The sequence below is a fragment of the Schistocerca nitens genome, chromosome 7 (genome assembly GCF_023898315.1).
Source record: "Schistocerca nitens isolate TAMUIC-IGC-003100 chromosome 7, iqSchNite1.1, whole genome shotgun sequence".
Lineage (NCBI taxonomy): Eukaryota > Metazoa > Arthropoda > Insecta > Orthoptera > Acrididae > Schistocerca > Schistocerca nitens.
The window spans coordinates 106639442-106659489 of record NC_064620.1 but is presented as its reverse complement, the minus strand read 5'-3'; the positions used below and the strand labels follow the sequence as shown (position 1 = coordinate 106659489).

The 20048-nt window shown below is 39.8% G+C and overlaps 1 protein-coding gene across 3 annotated transcripts in view; it reads left to right on the top strand.

Annotated features, from left to right (window-relative positions):
- LOC126194995 (lymphoid-specific helicase-like) overlaps positions 1-20048 on the top strand; it is a 152230-nt gene that overhangs the window by 74404 nt on the left and 57778 nt on the right. For all 3 annotated transcript variants that reach the window (XM_049933414.1, XM_049933412.1, XM_049933413.1), the window contains one exon: positions 1182-1343. In XM_049933414.1, coding sequence (XP_049789371.1) covers positions 1182-1343 — 162 coding nt within the window. The remainder of the gene's footprint in view (positions 1-1181; positions 1344-20048) is intronic.

Here is a 20048-nt window from a genome sequence, read left to right as displayed (position 1 = left end):
TCTATATATCAAATTCAATTGTGTATGAAAGTGGATAGTTAATTTCTCTTTAGTCAGTAACCAACCAGTCACATCCACCTGAATCTTTGTTTTACAGCTTTTGACTATTAGTGCATTTTAAATTTTGGGTAAACCTATTAGAACTTTAAAATTTTGACCTGTAAATAAGACAGTAAAGCAATAGTGACCTTGTGACTTAAATTAGAATACAAATTGAAGAAAGGATAACCAATGTTTATAGCATTTGTAAATTTAAGAAGAACTTTTGATAATGTTGAGTGGAATACACTCTTTGAAATTATGAAGATAGCAAGAATTAAATAATGCGAGGGAAAGGCTATTTACAACTTGTGGAGAAACTTAATTTGCACTTGTAAGGATGTGAAAGGAGGCTGTAATAGAAAAAGGGGTGAGACAGAGTTGTGTGGTAGTCCCCTCCCCTATGTTATTTAATCTGTACATAGAGTGAGCAGTAAAGGAAACCTATAAGAAATTTGTGAAAATTATTAAATTTTAGGTGGAAGAAATAAAAATTGTAAGGTTTGCCAATAGCATAGTGATTGTAAGATGGCAAGAGGCATGGGTGATCAGTTGAACGGAATGTGGAGTTTCTCAAAAAGGGGTTATAAAATTCCATCAACATTGAAAAGGGGTAGTGGAGCATTAGCAAATTTTGCTATTTGGGTAACAGAATAGCTGATGACAGTCAGAAGAATGGTTATAAAACGTATATTGGTTTTGACAAAGAAGAACATTCTTGAAAACGAGAAGCATGTTAAAAGTGAATATAAATTCAAGCATTAGGAAAGTTCGTTTTTCAAGTGCTTGTCCAGAGTGTAGCCTTGTTCAGAAGTTATAACGTGAATGATAAATAGCATGAACAAAAAGAGCATAGACAGTGTTGGCTGTACAGGATAGGCCAGGATGAAGAGCCACTTCAAACCAATTACTAATTCAATAAAGTTATGACATTAATATTTTATAAATTAATAAACAGAAATTGTCTTAATCATTTACTGTATCTTAACAATGGTGTTGTAATCTTTCACTAAAATATTTAACTGTAATGAAGATGAATTGAAATCATTATAAAAATAAGGTTCGTAGGTCACTTGTATTATGCAGATTAAAACAAAAGTTTACTCTTTCCCATAATTTAATAAAACTATCTCATATTACAGATTCTTACACCATTTGTGTTGCGTCGTCTGAAGACTGACGTAGAATTGAAGCTACCACCAAAGAAAGAAGTGCTTGTGTACTGTCCAATGTCAGAATTACAAATGACGTTGTACAAAGCAACAGTTGATCGCAACATAGAAGTTTTGAGGCATAAGGAGGAAGTGAGTAAAATTTGAAATTGCTTAAATTTTTTAGAAATTGTTCTGAACCTTTCTCTTGAAAGCTACGATGATTTGTTTCAAAGAGTCAGTTTAACAATACAAAGTAAAATACTTTTCTATCAGTTGTTTGTTAAGTGAGGTTGATTTTTCTAGAACTTATGCGTGGGGCATGGGTTACTTTACCAGTTAGATACCTCTTTTAGATGTTACAAAATGCCAAACATTCTGTTTCTGTGTAAAGTTGCATAATGCCCTTGTCCACTGTTGCCTCTTCATGTTTCCAACAATATCTCCATGGAAGACCCTATTGGAAGACCTCTTCCATAAATCTATTCGCACTCCCTTATTTCAGTGATCACTGGGATTTACTTGCCAGTCAAGTGCAGGACCAACTGTGACAGCAGCCACATGATATACAAACTCCATTACCACCACTGCACAGTATTCAGCATGAGTTGAGACTGTGAACAAACCATTGTCCAAGATGGTCATTGCCAATCTGTGACAAGTGCCAGCCATGTGACCCTCCATGTACCACATCTTCTCAGTGTTCAAAACCGAGTGTCCACTACTACCACACCGTTCCTACTTAGGTTTCTGCCACTCCCACAACATACAACTAGATCCTCCACATTGCCACACACTATTTGTATTTAATTATCTGCCTGTCGACCATAATCAATCGAAAGCCATTTAATTACTTTACTTGGGTAATTGAACTTAGTACTACAAGATACATTGGACAGCTTCTGTGAAGTTTGGAAAGTAGGACAGGTATGGAAGTTTGAAGGTTTGAGGACAGGTCCTGAGCGATGCTTGGATAGCTCAGTCAGTGATAGCAATATGTGTGAAAGGCAAGTCCTGGCCTCCACACATTTTTAATGTGTATGGGAGGTTTAATATTGAAATTGATTTTGTTGTGTTTGATATTTTAAACTACGAAACTATTTGCACAGCTTCTCACAGCCTAACAAATGTAAACATTCACTCAGCTTCAACCAGCTGGCCGAACTCCAAAAGAACATTGTCTCAAGAAATTTAAAAGAAAAAGAATCAGTGTACCATCAGTTTCTGGTGAGTTAAAGCCCCCATTACCGTCAGCTGTGTGCTGAGCAAAGTGAAAACACTACTGCTATCAACCATGTACTTTGTAATTTGCAAGCAATGCTACTTTTGTAAACCTCGTTGCCAGTTTTGTAAAGGCGTCATCACTAATGCTGGGGAGGCTAAGTTGCCATTGTTGTTACAGTAGGCAAAGTTCGTGAGTTTATGAAACAGTTTCTCGTGCAGTTCACCACTAAGACAATTCCTCACTGCCACTATTACACAGCTATGCCCCAGGGTCAGGTAACTGGATAGGAGAAAGGAGGTTCTACAACATTCCAATAAATTGGTAACAAAGTCAGACAAATGGGTTAAACAGGTTTACTTATCTTTGCGACTTGTCGAATAATGAAGTCTGCAATACTGCATGTAATGTAATACAAAAAAGGACCTTAATGGCTAAGTGAAAATAATTGTTGGTGAACTTCTCAGTACATGGCAAATGTGATTTACAACTACTGTCTGTTCACTTCTACATAGTTCATTAAACAATGTTCCCTGCCTAAGTCAGCCCTGGTCGATGATTTACCACCAAGTGGGTGAAAACTGCTCTTCTATTGTCCGAGAAGGCTTCTGTTCATTGTCGTCTGGTCATTGGTGGATTGTACTTGGCCATCAACTGGCCGAGGGGAAGTTGATATTTTCATTGCGTGGCACTGGGAGAACTTGTGGAAGTGGTGAGTCTCTATGGCACTGGCACCAGCTCGCATCTTTGTGCCTGTGGTGCTTTTGCCCTAGCTGTGTCTTGTTCGGACGCCACAGCAGCTACTGACCATTTGTGAATGGTATAAATGTTCTGCAGCTAATTGTGTACTGTATCACCACCGAATCATTCTCAGTTTGAATTGCAGTGCTGCTGGAATGTGGATGTGGCTGCACATTGTCTGAGCAGTCTGACACCTGTATCTGCGAAGTTATCTGTTGCCTTTGTACAGTATCCTGTCACTGCAATTAGCAGCTGCAAACTCTGCGACTGTCTCTGTGCCTTCATAATTGGGAGATGCCGACATTACTAGACTTGATCTGCACAAAAGAACCTTAAATTTTTTCTTCCAGTTTATTCCCATCAATCTTCTCACTTTATAAATGTCAGTCTTTAATAATCTTGTGAAGTCGAGCAATCACTTTACAGTTTCTGCTGTCTGGTTTCTTTTGGCAGCACATATTCTTTTGTTCAGGAAACTACTGTTACTTTTTATGTACAGCTCTTGTAAAAAAAGTCAAGTGACTTATGGCTCTGTAAAGTAGGTCATGCATCCTGCCTGTTGTGATCTGAGCTTATAAATCAGTAACAAAGACAATTTATTATTTTTAATTATTTTTTATGGATCTTCCTGGTTTCTGTTCATTGCCGTCTTCTGCTGTAGCGGTAACAAAATAACATACTGAAAATTGTAGTTAATAATCTAATTAAACAGTGTGCTAATATCATGTATTGTGATCAATGATATCAGTCCAGGACCATTTTGCGTGAGCATCTATGAAGGAGCTATCAAGTTGACTGCATTTCTTTCTTTTTTTTTCCCCAGTTCAGTATTTTTCTATAGTATGCAGAAATTTGTTACCTTTAATGCTGCTGCTTTTGCACTCTTAGGTAATCAGGGTGCTCCATCAACTGTTGCCTATTCTGTGGTGGTATGAGTGCCTTGTCTGCCATAGTAGTTTTTGGAGATCAGAAAAACGAGCCCATCATATGAATAAAACGGGTCATTACCCTCATTCAACTCAACATTATTGCTCTTGTATGTTAGTGGATATACCAATGGAAAAAAACAGTTGGCTCTTCTCTTCACGGGATGTGTGCTTTATATCTTGGAACTTGGTGCACCATTTTAATCTTACAATATCAGGGTATATATGACCCGGGATATTCATCTGGGAGAAAACCAAAAAAACCCAGGAATTTTTCGTTATTTTAGTTTTTGTTACATTTTTGTAACTTTGACTAGTAAGAACCAATATTCTAACAAAGAATATAACTGTATCTCGCTACTGCAGAATAATAATGCAGCAATAAAACACGAAGAGAGAAATAAACGAAAATAAAACCTAAGTTGCAAAGGAAATGCGCCATATACAGGAACAAAACACACAACAGCAAAATGTGTCAAAGGCGTTTAGGAAGACTATGCAATGTTTCATAACAACAAATCGCCTTCGATGAGCGTGACGCCACAAGTGTTTACAGTAGATTCGTTTGAGCGGTTGCGAGTGAACTTATGCGCATGTGCAGTTGAGTCGCGTAGGGGTAGTACCTTCTCCCGCATCTGGCTACAGAAGTGTGTCAGTTAGCTGTACAAGCAATAGCAGCCAGCAGCCAGATGCTATCCGGAAAAAATTTACTGGTGCACTTAAGCTGGCAGATTCACGTATACGCAACAGGCCCGGAACTGCTAGGGGGGGGGCATCAAATTCATATTATTGAGGAAAAAGACTTTGTTTCATAATGTGGCTAGCATCCAGCACACGTTGGTCTATCGATTACTCATATGATTTTGAACGCATCCCTGTTGGTTTTTGAACATTTTGATCAAATTCTAAGTTGATTTCTGAATGAATCGTAAGTTGATTTTTGAATGCGTGCATAGTGTACGTGATGTCTCTGACAGGGGAATCCCCGTTGCATCTAGAAATAAACTTTGTGCAGAGAAAAGGGGACGGGTCTATACGAGCTGAGCGAATAATACCGAAAGGGTGAATGACAATCACTGTTTATGTGGTTGACTGGATTTGCAAATGATCAGCATTGTTATAATTACTAGCGAATTCCATAGATTCAGACTACCAGAGTGGGAATAAACGACTAACAGGAATAACAGGCAACTAAGATTACGTATTGTCTTCTCAGTGTATCCAAGAAAGTGAAATTTTGAGAGAAAATATTTGGCCAGACCAATACACTACTAAGGGCCGGTTATACAGTTCCCGGCTAGCAGCCGCTAAAGTTCTATTCTGGGAGTAGCGCAGAAAATGTGTTGTACGAACACGTAATAACGCCTAACCGGAGAACAAATGCGAGATAACTAAACAGATGATTGTGGCAGGGTTAGTGAAGTTAACCAGGGAATAAACTTTGACACTGGCAGGAATAGTTACAGAATTAGTGATGACAAGATTGTTTGTTAGAATGAGGAAGGAGAAGAAACAGACAAAAATTATGGAAGAATATGATTCCAAATTTATATAAAAATTTCGTACTACTACTTTTCGATCTCTTGCTTCAGAAGCTAGAGAGTATGAATGAAATGTGAAACTATTTCCTAACATAAAACCTTTTGCTTTTAGTAGGCCTAATAGGCATTTGATATTGGTACTTCGTGAATTATATTCTGTTGTGTTATAAAAATGACCATTTTTATCTAGCAGACAGTGACAAAATACACATAATCAGATCGAAAAACCATGCCAGTCTTGGGTACTATTTGTATTAACAGCTTTTCTGTGTTTTTTCATGTAGCAAAACGTTGACGAACTTTGATGGCGTAATAGATTCTTTCCCAGAAAGGAAAGTACGCCATATAAAGCTGTGACAAGATTAGAGAGAAATAAAAGCTAGGACTTAAGGATTGAAGAAATGTGCACTGTCTTGCTTGTCTCCTGTCTTTACTCGTTTTATGTATCCTATATTTAATTTTATGTCACACAGAACAGCAAGTTATTAGCTAATAGGCAGTAAAGACTGAAAATTTTCTGTAGAGTTCTTGTCCTTCCGGTTACAAATAATCCCATACAATTTAATTGCGAGATTTTTTAAAGAGGGGCAGGATGTCAAACCGGCCGACTGGGAGCAGAAGAGGCACCACAGGACGTTATAATTTCCACTGGCCTGAATATAGTTTGATGGCACCCATTACAAAATATTACACGTTTGAATCCCACAGAACGAAATACAGAGATGTGCGATGGAAGAATACTGTGAAGTGCGATGGAAGAATTCTGTGAGGAGACGTGGCACTGCACTTCGGCACACTTAAGACTAAATAACATGTCTTACGTTCACTCGATCATATATGTTTTATGTATCAGACCCTTCAGAAAGATGTGCGCTACAATATGAAGATATTTTTGAAAAGTAGATTTTTTTAAATTTTTGGCGTACTATGTCAAACGCACGAGGAGGGACCTAATATTGGCTCAGCTCGGAAATCTCGTAGATCCGGACCTGATGCAAAGAGCAGTCTGAGTTGTAGTGGGGTGGTGGTAGTCTCCACGTGACCCGTGTTGATTTTGCTGTTTCCACTTTGTTTATTGCTCTCACGTCAAATGAAAACATAATGGGTTTCTGTGGTCGGTAGCTATCAAGTGAATTAAAATACAGTCACATAATTACGGAAGGCTAAAATACGTTTTTAGTTTCAGATTTTATTTTGTTTCTACCTTTCTGACAGTCAAGCGTTAATCGCCTTGCAGAACAATGAAGTTATCTTTGCGGCTTATTAAAGAAATTTGACTTTTATTAATCTTTTCTGCTGAGGCAGTCAATTTATTTGAAACGAAGTGTTTAATTCCACACTACTGCCTAGTTTCAACTGTTCGCTGCATTTCAAGTTCACGTTTTCGTCATCTAGCACGTATGGCTTTATGCCATAATAAAGAACCAAACATGAGATAATGCGGTACTGGTACTCAAAGAAAATTTACATCTGAATCTGGACGTATGAATGTGCACTTTAAGTCGAATTATGCATTTTAATAGGGTTCACAAAATTCCCATGCTCTTGGAGTATCCTCTAACGTCTCGTTTCTTTTATGACATAATGTAAGATCTTTTAATGTTTTACATGTACGAACATACGGGCTTCCTGCGTCATTGTAGCTGCGCAAGCGCGGTGACACCTGTCATCTGGTGCAACTGCTGAAACGAATCTATTTCTAACAGGTCGCGGGAAAAAATTCCGAATGGTTGTTTGAAAAGCGTTACTTTCATGTAAAGTGAATTTCCTTTTACACAAGATGAACTCTGTCCGCCAGTGTTCGATGAATTTCTTAAATCACAGAGCGTTTGACTCTCGTTCAAAATTCAAATCTTTGAGAACGACCATTTAGAATATTTTCGAGCCCAGAAGATCAGACATTTATGTCGTCGTTAAAAATTTTACTGGCACATTTGTGTGATATATGTTAAAGTGTAACATCCGCATAAAAGATCAACAGTATGTGTGAAAGCTTAGCTTTTCTTGCAGCTTATTAATGTTAGAGACCAATATTATACGTGAAAGCTTTTCTTTTCTTGTAGCAACACTATATATATTAATTTAAACCATTACCTTTCACTATTTGTGTGTTCGTGTTACTTAACAGTGATGTTGCTATTGGCTGACTACATCACATGTCCTATGCTCTGAATATCTGCTGTCATCAGTTGGCGAGATCGCTTGACATGAGCTACGACTGGCTTACAAAAGCACATCGCAATCTTGATCTCAATCCTTCGGAAAGTAACATGCGGTGTTTGGTGGAATTCGAATTTATAGTTTCGTAGTACGAAATATGCAGTGTACATGTTGCTGCACATCAGACATCTTTCCAAAACGTTCCCCCCCCCCCCCCCCCCCCCCCTGAGTTTTGTTTTCTAAAGTGCCGGGAAATTCTACGCCAGTGTATAAGACCACAACCATTGAAAGGACTGATAAGTTTTACAGTTCCGAGGAAAAGTATACTGTTACTTAAATCGGGAAAAGTGTATTTTCCTCCGGGAGAAAGTGTATTTTTAACCGGGAAATCCGGGAATTTTTTTCCCTTGTTCACGTATACACCCTGAATATGTTATTAACAAAATCATTGGTACTGCAACTGTTGTGTATTCAGAATCAAATGAGGTGATCTCTTTTATCACTTATAAATTAGTACTCACAGATCGAGGTGTGTAGTGATAAGACACTGGACTCTCATTTGGAAGATGATGGATCAATATCGTGTCTGCCCATCCTGATTTAGGTATTCTGTGGTTTCTCTAAACAGGTTAAGGCAATTGCTCCTGTTTCCTCCCACTATCACTTAGTGTTTTATCTGTAATGACTTTGTTTTTGACGGATATTAAATCCTATTCTTCATTCTTTCCCATTGTGTGTGGTACAGATACACATAATTATTCTTAAAATTACTTCATAGATTCAGAGGTTTCAAGCTCTTACTTCTGTTGCCTTGGCTGATTTATTGGTTGCAGATAGCATTTACCAAGACTATTGGAGCCGTCAGGTAGTAGTTGACTATTAAAAGTTCCCCATGGTCATTGTACAGTAGCCAAGTGAATTCAGTGTAACTAGTGTGCATGTATTTTTACCAATTTGTGTTGTGAAAATGATATTTGAGGTTTTGTCTGCTTTCATTTTTGTATGTTTGTAAAGGTAATATACAGCACTTATCTTGAAGTTGTAAATGCAACAATGAAATGTATTCAGTGGAATGTAAATAATTTGAGGAGTAAAGGTAACAATTTACTGAATAGTTGAGGTTCTGAGTTGTCCTTGGGCACATAAACAAGACTGAGTAATTTGTCAGTTTTCAGAGGAAATTATCTTCAGAGCTACAATACAGAAACACCCCAACTCAGCCGGGGCATTGTAGCCATACAGAGTTTTTTTGTGGGCCTGCGTGCGTGGGCATGAGAGAGAGAGAGAGAGAGAGAGAGAGAGAGAGAGAGAGAGAGAGTATTGTATGTTGTGAGAAAATGTAACATTGAAGTAATCTCAATTGTCAGGCTCTGAGAATGTTTGATATTCTGTGGCCGGAAATTGTTGTGCATAGTAGTTGCTTAACTAAAGTCATAGTTAACAACTGAAGTGACTAATTGGATTACATGAAATACTTATTATTTGTTCATAGAACTCAGAGCTATTGCTATTCTCCTTAAGAGTTTTGGTGCATTAATCCATCCTGTGTTTTGCAAGAGAAATCAAACACTGGAAAGTCCGGGTTGGAGTATCATCAATACTAGAAAATAATAGATTGCTACTGACCATAAAGATGACTTGTTGAGTTGCAGACTGACATGAAGAAAATATTGTTACATGTAAGTTTTGCTGAAGAGCTTGTAAGTAAGTCTTTTCTTATGCCTGTCTGCATCTCAATATGTCACTTTCACTGAGTAGCAATCTATGCTTTCCTAATCTTGTTGTTTTATAAGAGACCATTCCATAAGTTTAGTAATATCTAAAATCTTATTAATTTCTTTTTTATTGTTCTATTTGAACAAGTGTATTATCGATTTCATAGTGATTGACCCTGCATGTTTAGCATTGGTGTGCAGCATCTTGCCACCTTTGCATGGAAGTAACTGTCTCCTTTCACTGCATATTTGAATGCAGTGAAGCCTCACTTCTACACTTTCCAAGGGATGTGAAAAAATAGTGTAAAATTAGGGAAAATGTAAAATGTGGGAAACGAACTTTTTAAGCAGTAAATGTGTTGTATAGGACCTCCCCCCCCCCCCCCCCCACCCTTCCATTTTTGCACTTCATATATGAAATATGTACATAATAGGCATCAAAATATTCACCAGGGACTTGTTTGTTATCTAAAAGAGGTTATCTGAATTTTGTAATATGAAGCAGAAACATTTAAAGTTCGTACATAATAATTGTTTTTGGAAAGTATGCAACCGTCATACAGTATTTATATAAGCAAACACTGCATTACTTACATATTTTTTCATGCTTATTGCGATGTGTTTCGAAAATTATTCTCATTGTCAAGCACAAATATTAACTTAAGTATTTTGTGTGGTGTTTGAATATGTGGTGGTCTGCACCTCTTGCTCAGTAGTTGTCTTTTTGAGGTTATAAGCTACAGTGCCTCGTCCACTATATAGAAAACCATGCATGCACAGACTCACTCACTTTGTATGTATGTGGAACACGCACACGCAGACTCACTCACTTTGTATGTATGTGGAACACGCACGCGCAGACTCACTCACTTTGTTTGTATGTGAAACACACATGCGCAGACTCACTCACTTTGTTTGTATGTGAAACATAAACGAAAAGTACTTCTGTAAATACTTGCACTTGAAACCAGAATAAATTATCGAAAAGTGTCTTGCTAAGCATGCAAAAATATGTAACTGTTGTTGTGTTTAAACTAAAAACACTTGAGCAACACAAAGGTGCCAGCTAGCACTACAAGTGCCCAAACAAAAAAACATGTGAAATGTTTGGTAGAGTAACGTAGAGGTGTCATGTCACAACAATCACAAAGCTGCACATGTTCAATAAGGACAGTTTGAAAGTGGTTCATTGGTCATGATACCTGTATGCAAAGGAACCTAAGTTACTCCCTTCAGCCACTGTGTGGAGTGGAGCATGGCAGCAGCGAGAGATAAATCATGAATTGTTCAGACTTCTACCAATTCAGGTTACCGAGTAGAGTGCCCTGGTGTTGGGAAACTTAACCAAATAATGTTTGTAAATGCTACGGATAGGCCACCATGCCAGCCTTGTTTTACATAAACTGTCAGATTTTTCTCCACAAACATTTTTTCATTTAGCATACATCACAGGAAAATAGCAAAAATATTAACGCAAAATCAGGTGCAAATTAATACTCTGAACATAGAAAATTTGACAGGACTGATTAAAAATCCGGCAAATGGTGGGAAATCATTATCTGCAGGAACATAAATGTGAGGTTCTACAGTACTATATGTTAGTTCAAAAGGGAGTGATGTATTTGGAAATATTTGAGTGTCTTTTTGGGTATTTTTTGGAAGTGTCAACTTCGAAAAGCAACTGCACCAGCATGTGTGTTAGTGATCATAATCATATTCACAGTATAATGACACAGCATTTCTCTGTTTAGTGGCATTATTGGGGTCATTTCATAGTCTTACCATTTTTTGGTATTGGCAAGTGCAGGATGTTGTTACTGAGCTTGTCGCTGTAGTTATTATAGCACAGGGAACATGGCTGTATTACTTGAATAAATATATACTAATGTATAAATATATTTATTGATTGTAGCACAATCTATGCAGTTATGTATAAGTCCCACAAATGTGACAATTTTAGATGATTAACACCAAGAGTGCTGTATCAAAGGTGACTGCTGTTATCTGCAGACTTTTAGAAATCAATATTTGGAAGTTTTAAACATTTTAGATTTTAATGTTATTTTATCCAGGTTGGATCTTGTGAACTGCGCAACCATTAATGATAGTTGGTAAAGGCGGCAACCAGCCACAAATACTATCTGAATTTTTTATTTTACTGTCGTAACCAGTTCCGAACTACCATATCCATCTTCTGATGGCTAACTTTTTTCGTCACACAGATATTTTGGTTAACAGCATGTCATCTGCTCCACACTGCACAAGTGTTTGAGTATTTAGTGCCACTTTATCGGTTGTTCCAATAATAAAAATACACTAAACTGCTTGCCTTTTACATTTCCAGTAGATTGCTGTTCGTTTTATTGTGGTCCATGTGGTTTTCTAGCTCGCTGTATATGTTCTTGAATTCCACTACAACACACACATTGTACAAAAGCTAATTGGCCACACTTCATAATATTATTAAAATATGTGTTGAGCATCACACATATGTTATACACTTGATGTTTTTCTTTACAATGCAAAGATTATCATTGAGCAAAGATACAAAGATATCAATCATTAAATATTGACCAAGGATGTAATCAGAGCAATGATGATGTAGGGTGTGCAAAATGTAACATGTTAATAACAGAAAAATATTTGCACCCTAAGCATAAACTTAATATTAAGACAGTAGGATAAATTTTTACTATGCATTTTTTATATTTTGCCAGTGGTAATTATTGATGAAATACTTCAAAGCCAAAGTTGATCAGAGGGGTTTGGTGAAAAACACACACAAAAACATGAAAGAAACAGGTTAAGTGGAGCGTGAGGGCGGGAAAGGAAATAGCTGTCAAATTTGAAAATAATTCGGTGCTATACAATCGAGAGAATGCCCAGTAATGTAGTGAACTGTAGGCAAATTCGTAAATAACAGTGGAATTATTATATGCAAATTCACAAATAGCAATGGGTCTGTCTACGTGCATGAAAACTGGAACTAGAAAAGATGTAGTGGCAAGTTGTTGTTTAATCTGGGTGGTACAGATAAATAAACAATCGGAATAGTAGCACAAAAAGTAGAAAACAGACGATAGTTTGAACAAGACAGATGACAACAAATACTGACAAGAGGATTACAAAACAAGGAACGATGGCCACAACAGCTAATATAACAACGAAAATAATCAATTATTGGTAATATAATGTAAAAGACAGATAAGAAAATCTACTCACCAAGCACTGGCAGGGGAAAACACACACACACACACACACACACACACACACACACACACACACAGATTTAACTTTCACAAGATTTTGGAGCAAGTGACTCCTCCTTCTGGTGGAAGAGTTGAAGGGGAAGGAAGAGGGGTGAAGGAAAAGGAGTGGAGAGGTTTAGGGAAAGGGTTACAGTTTAAAGTTGCCCAGAACCCCGGGTCAGGCGAGATTTACCGGACAGGATGAGGAGGAAAGACTGATTGTTGGGGACTGCATCAGACGAGATTTGAAAAACTGAGAGCTTAAGGGTGGAAGACAGGGTAATATGCAAGACTGATTATTACTAAAACATCATGCGCGAGTTAATAAGAATGAAAAGCTATGTATAACCAGGGTGTATACGACACGGGACAACCGGGATATCCGGGAAAAACCCGGGAATTTTTTCATCCGGGAGAAAATCGGGAAAAACTCGGGAATTGCTTAGGATTCCGGAAATTTTTCATTGTTTCAGTGATTTTGACTGGTAAGAGCCAATACTCTGACAAAGGATATTACCGTATCCCGCTACTGCAGAATAATACTGCAGCAACAAAACATAAAAAATAAAAAAAACTTAAGTTGCAAAGGAAATGCGCCGTGTACAACAACAAAACAGTGCTCATACAAGCGACTGCCAATAGATAGTGTGTCAAAGGCTTTAGGAAGACTATGCAATGCTTTATAACAACAAATTGCCTCCGATGAGCGTGACGTGACAACTATTTAAATTAGATTCTTTTGAGCAGTTGCGGGCGGGGCCCTTGCGCATGCGCAGTTGAGTCTTGTATGAGTAGTATCTTCTCCCACTTCTGGTTACAGAAGTGTGGCTTGGCACCACTACTTAATATTACCCCAGTTCGTAAATATAGTAAATCTGGGGCTGGTGCACAGAGCAGTCTGAGTTGTAGTGGGGAGGTGGGTCGTCTCCACGTGACCCGTGTTCACGTTCAGTGATTTTGTTGTTTCCTCTTCGTTTATTGCTCTCACGTTAAATGATATCAAAACCGATTTTTGTGGCTGGGAGCTATCAAATGAATTAAAATACACTCCTGGAAATTGAAATAAGAACACCGTGAATTCATTGTCCCAGGAAGGGGAAACTTGATTGACACATTCCTGGGGTCAGATACTTCACATGATCACACTGACAGAACCACAGGCACATAGACACAGGCAACAGAGCATGCACAATGTCGGCACTAGTACAGTGTATATCCACCTTTCGCAGCAATGCAGGCTGCTATTCTCCCATGGAGACGATCGTAGAGATGCTGGATGTAGTCCTGTGGAACGGCTTGCCATGCCATTTCCACCTGGCGCCTCAGTTGGACCAGCGTTCGTGCTGGACGTGCAGACCGCGTGAGACGACGCTTCATCCAGTCCCAAACATGCTCAATGGGGGACAGATCCGGAGATCTTGCTGGCCAGGGTAGTTGACTTACACCTTCTAGAGCACGTTGGGTGGCACGGGATACATGCGGACGTGCATTGTCCTGTTGGAACAGCAAGTTCCCTTGCCGGTCTAGGAATGGTAGAACGATGGGTTCGATGACGGTTTGGATGTACCGTGCACTATTCAGTGTCCCCTCGACGATCACCAGTGGTGTACGGCCAGTGTAGGAGATCGCTCCCCACACCATGATGCCGGGTGTTCGCCGTGTGCCTCGGTCGTATGCAGTCCTGATTGTGGCGCTCACCTGCACGGCGCCAAACACGCATACGACCATCATTGGCACCAAGGCAGAAGCGACTCTCATCGCTGAAGACGGACACGTCTCCATTCGTCCCTCCATTCACGCCTGTCGTGACACCACTGGAGGCGGGCTGCACGATGTTGGAGCGTGAGCGGAAGACGGCCTAACGGTGTGCGGGACCGTAGCCCAGATTCATGGAGACGGTTGCGAATGGTCCTCGCCGATACCCCAGGAGCAACAGTGTCCCTAATTTGCTGGGAAGTGGCGGTGCAGTCCCCTACGGCACTGCGTAGGATCTTACGGTCTTGGCGTGCATCCGTGCGTCGCTGCGGTCCGGTCCCAGGTCGACGGGCACGTGCACCTTCCGCCGACCACTGGCGACAACATCGATGTACTGTGGAGACCTCACGCCCCACGTGTTGAGCAATTCGGCGGTACGTCCACCCGGCCTCCCGCATGCCCACTATACGCCCTCGCTCAAAGTCCGTCAACTGCACATACGGTTCACGTCCACGATGTCGCGGCATGCTACCAGTGTTAAAGACTGCGATGGAGCTCCGTATGCCACGGCAAACTGGCTGACACTGACGGCGGCAGTGCACAAATGCTGCGCAGCTAGCGCCATTCAACGGCCAACACCGCGGGTTCTGGTGTGTCCGCTGTGCCGTGCGTGTGATCATTGCTTGTACAGCCCTCTCGCAGTGTCCGGAGCAAGTATGGTGGGTCTGACACACCGGTGTCAATGTGTTCTTTTTTCCATTTCCAGGAGTGTATGTTCGCATAATTACGGAAGGCTAAAATACGTTATTAGTTTCAGATATTATGTCCACCTTATTGACAGACAAGCATTAATTGCCTTGCAGAACAATGAAGTTATTTTTGCCGGTTTGCTAAAGAGATTTAGCTTTTATTAATCTTTTCTGCCGAGGCAGTCAATTTATCTGAAACGAAGTGTTTAATTTCACACTATTGGCTAGTTTCAACTGTTCACTGCATTTCAAGTGCACGTATGGCATTATGCCATAATAAAGAACCAAACATGAGATAATACAGTACTGGTACTCCAAGAAAATTTAAATACAAATGTGCATTTTAAGCCGAATTATGCATTCTATTATGGTTCACGAAATTCTGACGCTCTTGACGTATCCTCTGATGTCTTGTTTCTTTTATGACATAATGTAAGATCTTTTAATGTTTTATACATATGAACTTATGGGCTTCCTGTGTCATCGTAGCTGCGCAAGCGCGGTGACGCCTGTTATCTCGCCCTCACTTGCGACTGCTGAAACGAACCTATTTCTAAAAGGTCGCAGGAAGATATTGGAAATGGTGGTTTGAAAAGCGTTACATTCAAGGCAAATTTCGTGTTACGCAAGATGTACTATGTGCGAGAATGTACGATGAATTTCTTAAATCACAAAGCGTTTGACTCCGATTTCAAAATCAACAATCAACTCTTTGAGGACGACCATTTAGAAGAATTTCGATCCCAGAAGATCAGACATTTACGTCGTTATTAAAAATTTTGCTGGCACACTTGTGTGATGTATCTCATAGTGTAACAAGCACAAAAAATATCAACGTTATATGTGGAAGCTTTACTTCTCTTCCAGCTTATTAATCTTAGAGACCAATATTATATGTGAATGCTATGTATATTAATTTAAACCATTAACTTTTCTTATTTGTGTGTTCGCGCTACTTAAGAGTGATCTTGCTATTGGTTGACTACATCACATGCCTATGCTGTCATCAGCTGGCGAGATCACGTGACATGAGCTATGACTGGCTTACAAACGCGCGGTGCATTGCAATCTCGATTTGAATGCTTCGGAAAGTGACATGTGGTGTTTGGTGGAATTCAAATTTATACCTTTGTAATACGAAAATATGTAGCGTACATGTTGCTACACATCAAAGGTCTATCAAAACATGTTTTTCCCCCGAGTTTCATTTTCTAAAGTGCCGCAAAATTCTACGTTAGTATATAAAACCATAAACATTCAAAGGATTGACGAGCTTTACAGTGCTGAGGAAGAGTATACTGTTACATAACACGGAAAAAGTTTATTTTCACCCGGGAGAAAGTGTGTTTTTAACCGGGAAATCCGGGAAAAATCCAGGAATTTTTGTTCTTTGTCCACATATACACCCTAATAACATAGGTGGTAGGTGGGTCAGTGAAAAATAGAGGGGTCAGAAAATGAAAGATGTAGAAAACTGAAATGGAGTGAAGAAAGGAGTGATTACTGTTGATAAATGGTGAGACAGAAGCAATTAACCACCAGGTGGGTTGCGAGAGCCAAGGACATGTTATAGCGCTAGTTCCCACCTGCGGAGTTCTGAGAAAATGGTATCTGGGGGAAGGACCCATATGGCCCATGTGGTGAAACAGGCCCTGAGGTCATGATTGTCATGTTGTACAGCATGCTATGCAACAGGGTATTGTGTGTTATCTGTAACTCTGCCTATGGCCATTCATCCTGTCTGATAACTAGATGGTAGTCATGCCAATATAAAAGGCTGAACAGTGTTTACGTAACCGCTGGTATATGACGTATCGTTTCACAGGTGGCTCGCCCTTTGATAGTATATGTTTTGCCAGTTACAGGACTGGAACAGCTGGTGGTAGGAGGGTGCATAGGGCAAGTCTTGCACTGGGGATTGTCACATGGGTAGGAGCCATAGGATAGGGAGATGGGTGCAGAAGGAGCATAGTGTCTGACAAGGATATCGTGGGGTTTGGGAGGGTGACAAAAAGCTATTCTACATGTGACGGGCAAAATCTGAGGCAGAATGGATCTCATTTCAAGGCATCATTTTAGGAAGTCATGACCTTGTCGAAGTAGCTGATCGATACATTCAAGACCAGGATAATACTGGGTGATTAGTGGTGTGCTCGGAAGTTGTTTTTTGTAGGGATCAGCTGTAACAACATTTTGTAAGTGCTGTTGTTTTTTAGTGGGTATGATATGGACAGAAGTGTGTAACTGGCCTTTGTTGAGGATGAGATAAACACCAGCAAAAGTGGCATGAGATTCGGAAAAGGACCATGTGGCATTTAATCGGGAGAAGGCATTTAGAGATTCCAGGAATTTTAACAGTTCAGCCTCACCATGAATCCATACAGCAAAGATGTCATCAATGTATCTAAACCAAACCAGGAGTTGAAGACTTAAGGATCCCAGGAAAGCCCCCTCCAAGCAACCCATGAAAAGGTTGGCTTAGGAAGAAGCCATCCTGGTTCCCATGGTCGTACTCCTGATCTGTATGTGTGTCTGCCCCTCAAGGGTGAAGTAATTGTTGGTAGGTATTAAGTTGATTAAGGTGAGCAAAAAGGATGCCATAGGCTTGGAATCAGGTGGGAGTTAACTGAGAAAATGTTCATCAGCAGACCGACCACGTATGTGGGGGATGTTGGTATAGAGGGAGACGGCACCAGTGATGACAAGTAAGGTGTCTGGTGGGAGTGGGACGGGCTCAGATTTCAGACAGTCTTGGAAATGGTTGGTATCGTTAATATAGGAGGAAAGTATTTGTACTATGGGTTGCAGGTGTTGATCCACTAAGGCAGATACATGTATTGTGGGTGCTTTGAAGTCAGCAACTATAGGATGACCAGGATGGTTGGGTTTGTGGATGTTATTCCTGTCAAACATGTACCACAGTGGTAGACCCTTTGCTGGGAGGATAATGATGGAGTCATCAGCTTGTAGGGAATGTAGAGCCTGTGTTTTGCAGAGGACAGGTTAGGGTCATGTTGTAGGGACCTGAGAAAAGGTTGTGAAGCAATGCTGGATGTGATGAATTCTCTGAAGGCTTGTAAGGGATGATTCTTAGATAGTGGTGGTGGATCAAGCTGGGATTGTGGTCACTGAACGGTTAAAGGCAGGGTTCGATTTCAGGTTTGCTGTTGGAAAGGTTTTGGGAGTGGGTTACACAGTGATACAGGCAACACACAATATTGTGTTGCAGAGCATGCTGTACAACATGACCATCATGACCTCGGTGCCATCTGGATTCTTTCCCCAGACTCCAGTTTCTCAGAACTCTGCTTGTGGGAACTAGCACTAAAACATGTCCTTGGTTCTTTCTACCTACCTGGCCTTAATTGATGTTACTTCCTTCTATCTCAGCATTTATTCACAGAAACTACTCCTTTCTTCACTCCACTTCAGTTTTCTACATCTTTCATTTTCTTTGTCTATTTTTCACAGTCCCCGTCCCACCTCCGTTACATACAGTGCACTTAGCTTTTCACTCTTTATTAACACGTGCACGATGGTTTAGTAATAATCTTGCATATTACCCTGTCTTCCACCTTTAAGCTCTCAGATTTTCAAATCTCATCTGGTGCAGTCCCCAACCGTCTCTTTCCTTCTCATCCTGTCGTGTAAGTCTCCCCTGACGTGGGGTTCTGGGTTACTTCTAAACTGTATCTCTTTCCCTAAACCTATCCAGTCCTTTTCCTTCACCCCTCTTCCTTCCCCTTCAACTGTTCCTCCGGGAGGAGGAGGAGCAGCTACTGGCCCTGAAAACTTGTGAAAGATTAATCCTTTCATGTATGTGTTCCCCTTCCGCCACTTGGTGAGTAGATTTTTTTTTTTTCTGTCCTTTACATTATAGTATCAATAATTGATTGTTTTTGAATTTATATATACAGATATTTGGATATCATTACAGTTCGTAAGTTAATTTCAGGAGAACAAAATTCAAAAGTTGGAGGGTGGAATGAGAGTGATACATTTGTTCATCATGGTAGTTTACATTCATGCAGTTATATACTGGTATCTCAAACTGCGGTGGTGTGACAGTTCGGGGTTCAATTTGTGTTTGATTTCTGTGAACAGCCCAAGGAAATTATTCAAAAAATGTTTATTGTCCAGCTCCAGCTGTTCATTTAGATTGTGTTGAGGGTGTGAATATAAATTTCTAGCTCCACTAAGAGGTCTATTTTCTTACCTTTGTGAGTGGTGTGTAATAACTGTGAGTTGCCATTAATGTCAGAAACTGTCCATATTGGTTCGTGTGAGTGGCTATTTTGGATGTATTTAAATTTTTTATTCTAAAGGCGCCCATGTGTTCTCAATATCTTATACTGAAGCTTCTGCTGGCCTGTCCAAGATAAAAGCTGGAGCAGTTGTCACAAATAATCATGTAAACACCTGATTTTTCTAGACGTAGGCTGGTGGTTTCGGTGCTATGGATAATGTTATGTTGCCCAGTGTTGTTAGTACGGAAACATACTTGAACTCCTGTCATTCAGGAAAGATTGGTAGTTTGATATGAGTTTGCGTCCAGGAAGGGAATGCGTGCAAATCATTACGTTTCTGCTGTTGGTTGTGAATTACCTGCAAGTGATTTACTATCTTTAATTTTATTGTTGGGTGGTCAGTTATTTGGTGGCTTATAGCCATCATTTTTAGCTACACTTTTGATAATATTGATATCTTTCTCCATGGCAAATTAACTGAGGGGAATTTTATTTATGCAGTTTAACATGGATCTGAAATAGCCCATATTTTTTACTGGGTAGGGTGACATGAAGAATTATTTATAATTATGTCTGTGGTGGTTGGTTGTGTATGAATTTCAAAGGTATACTTT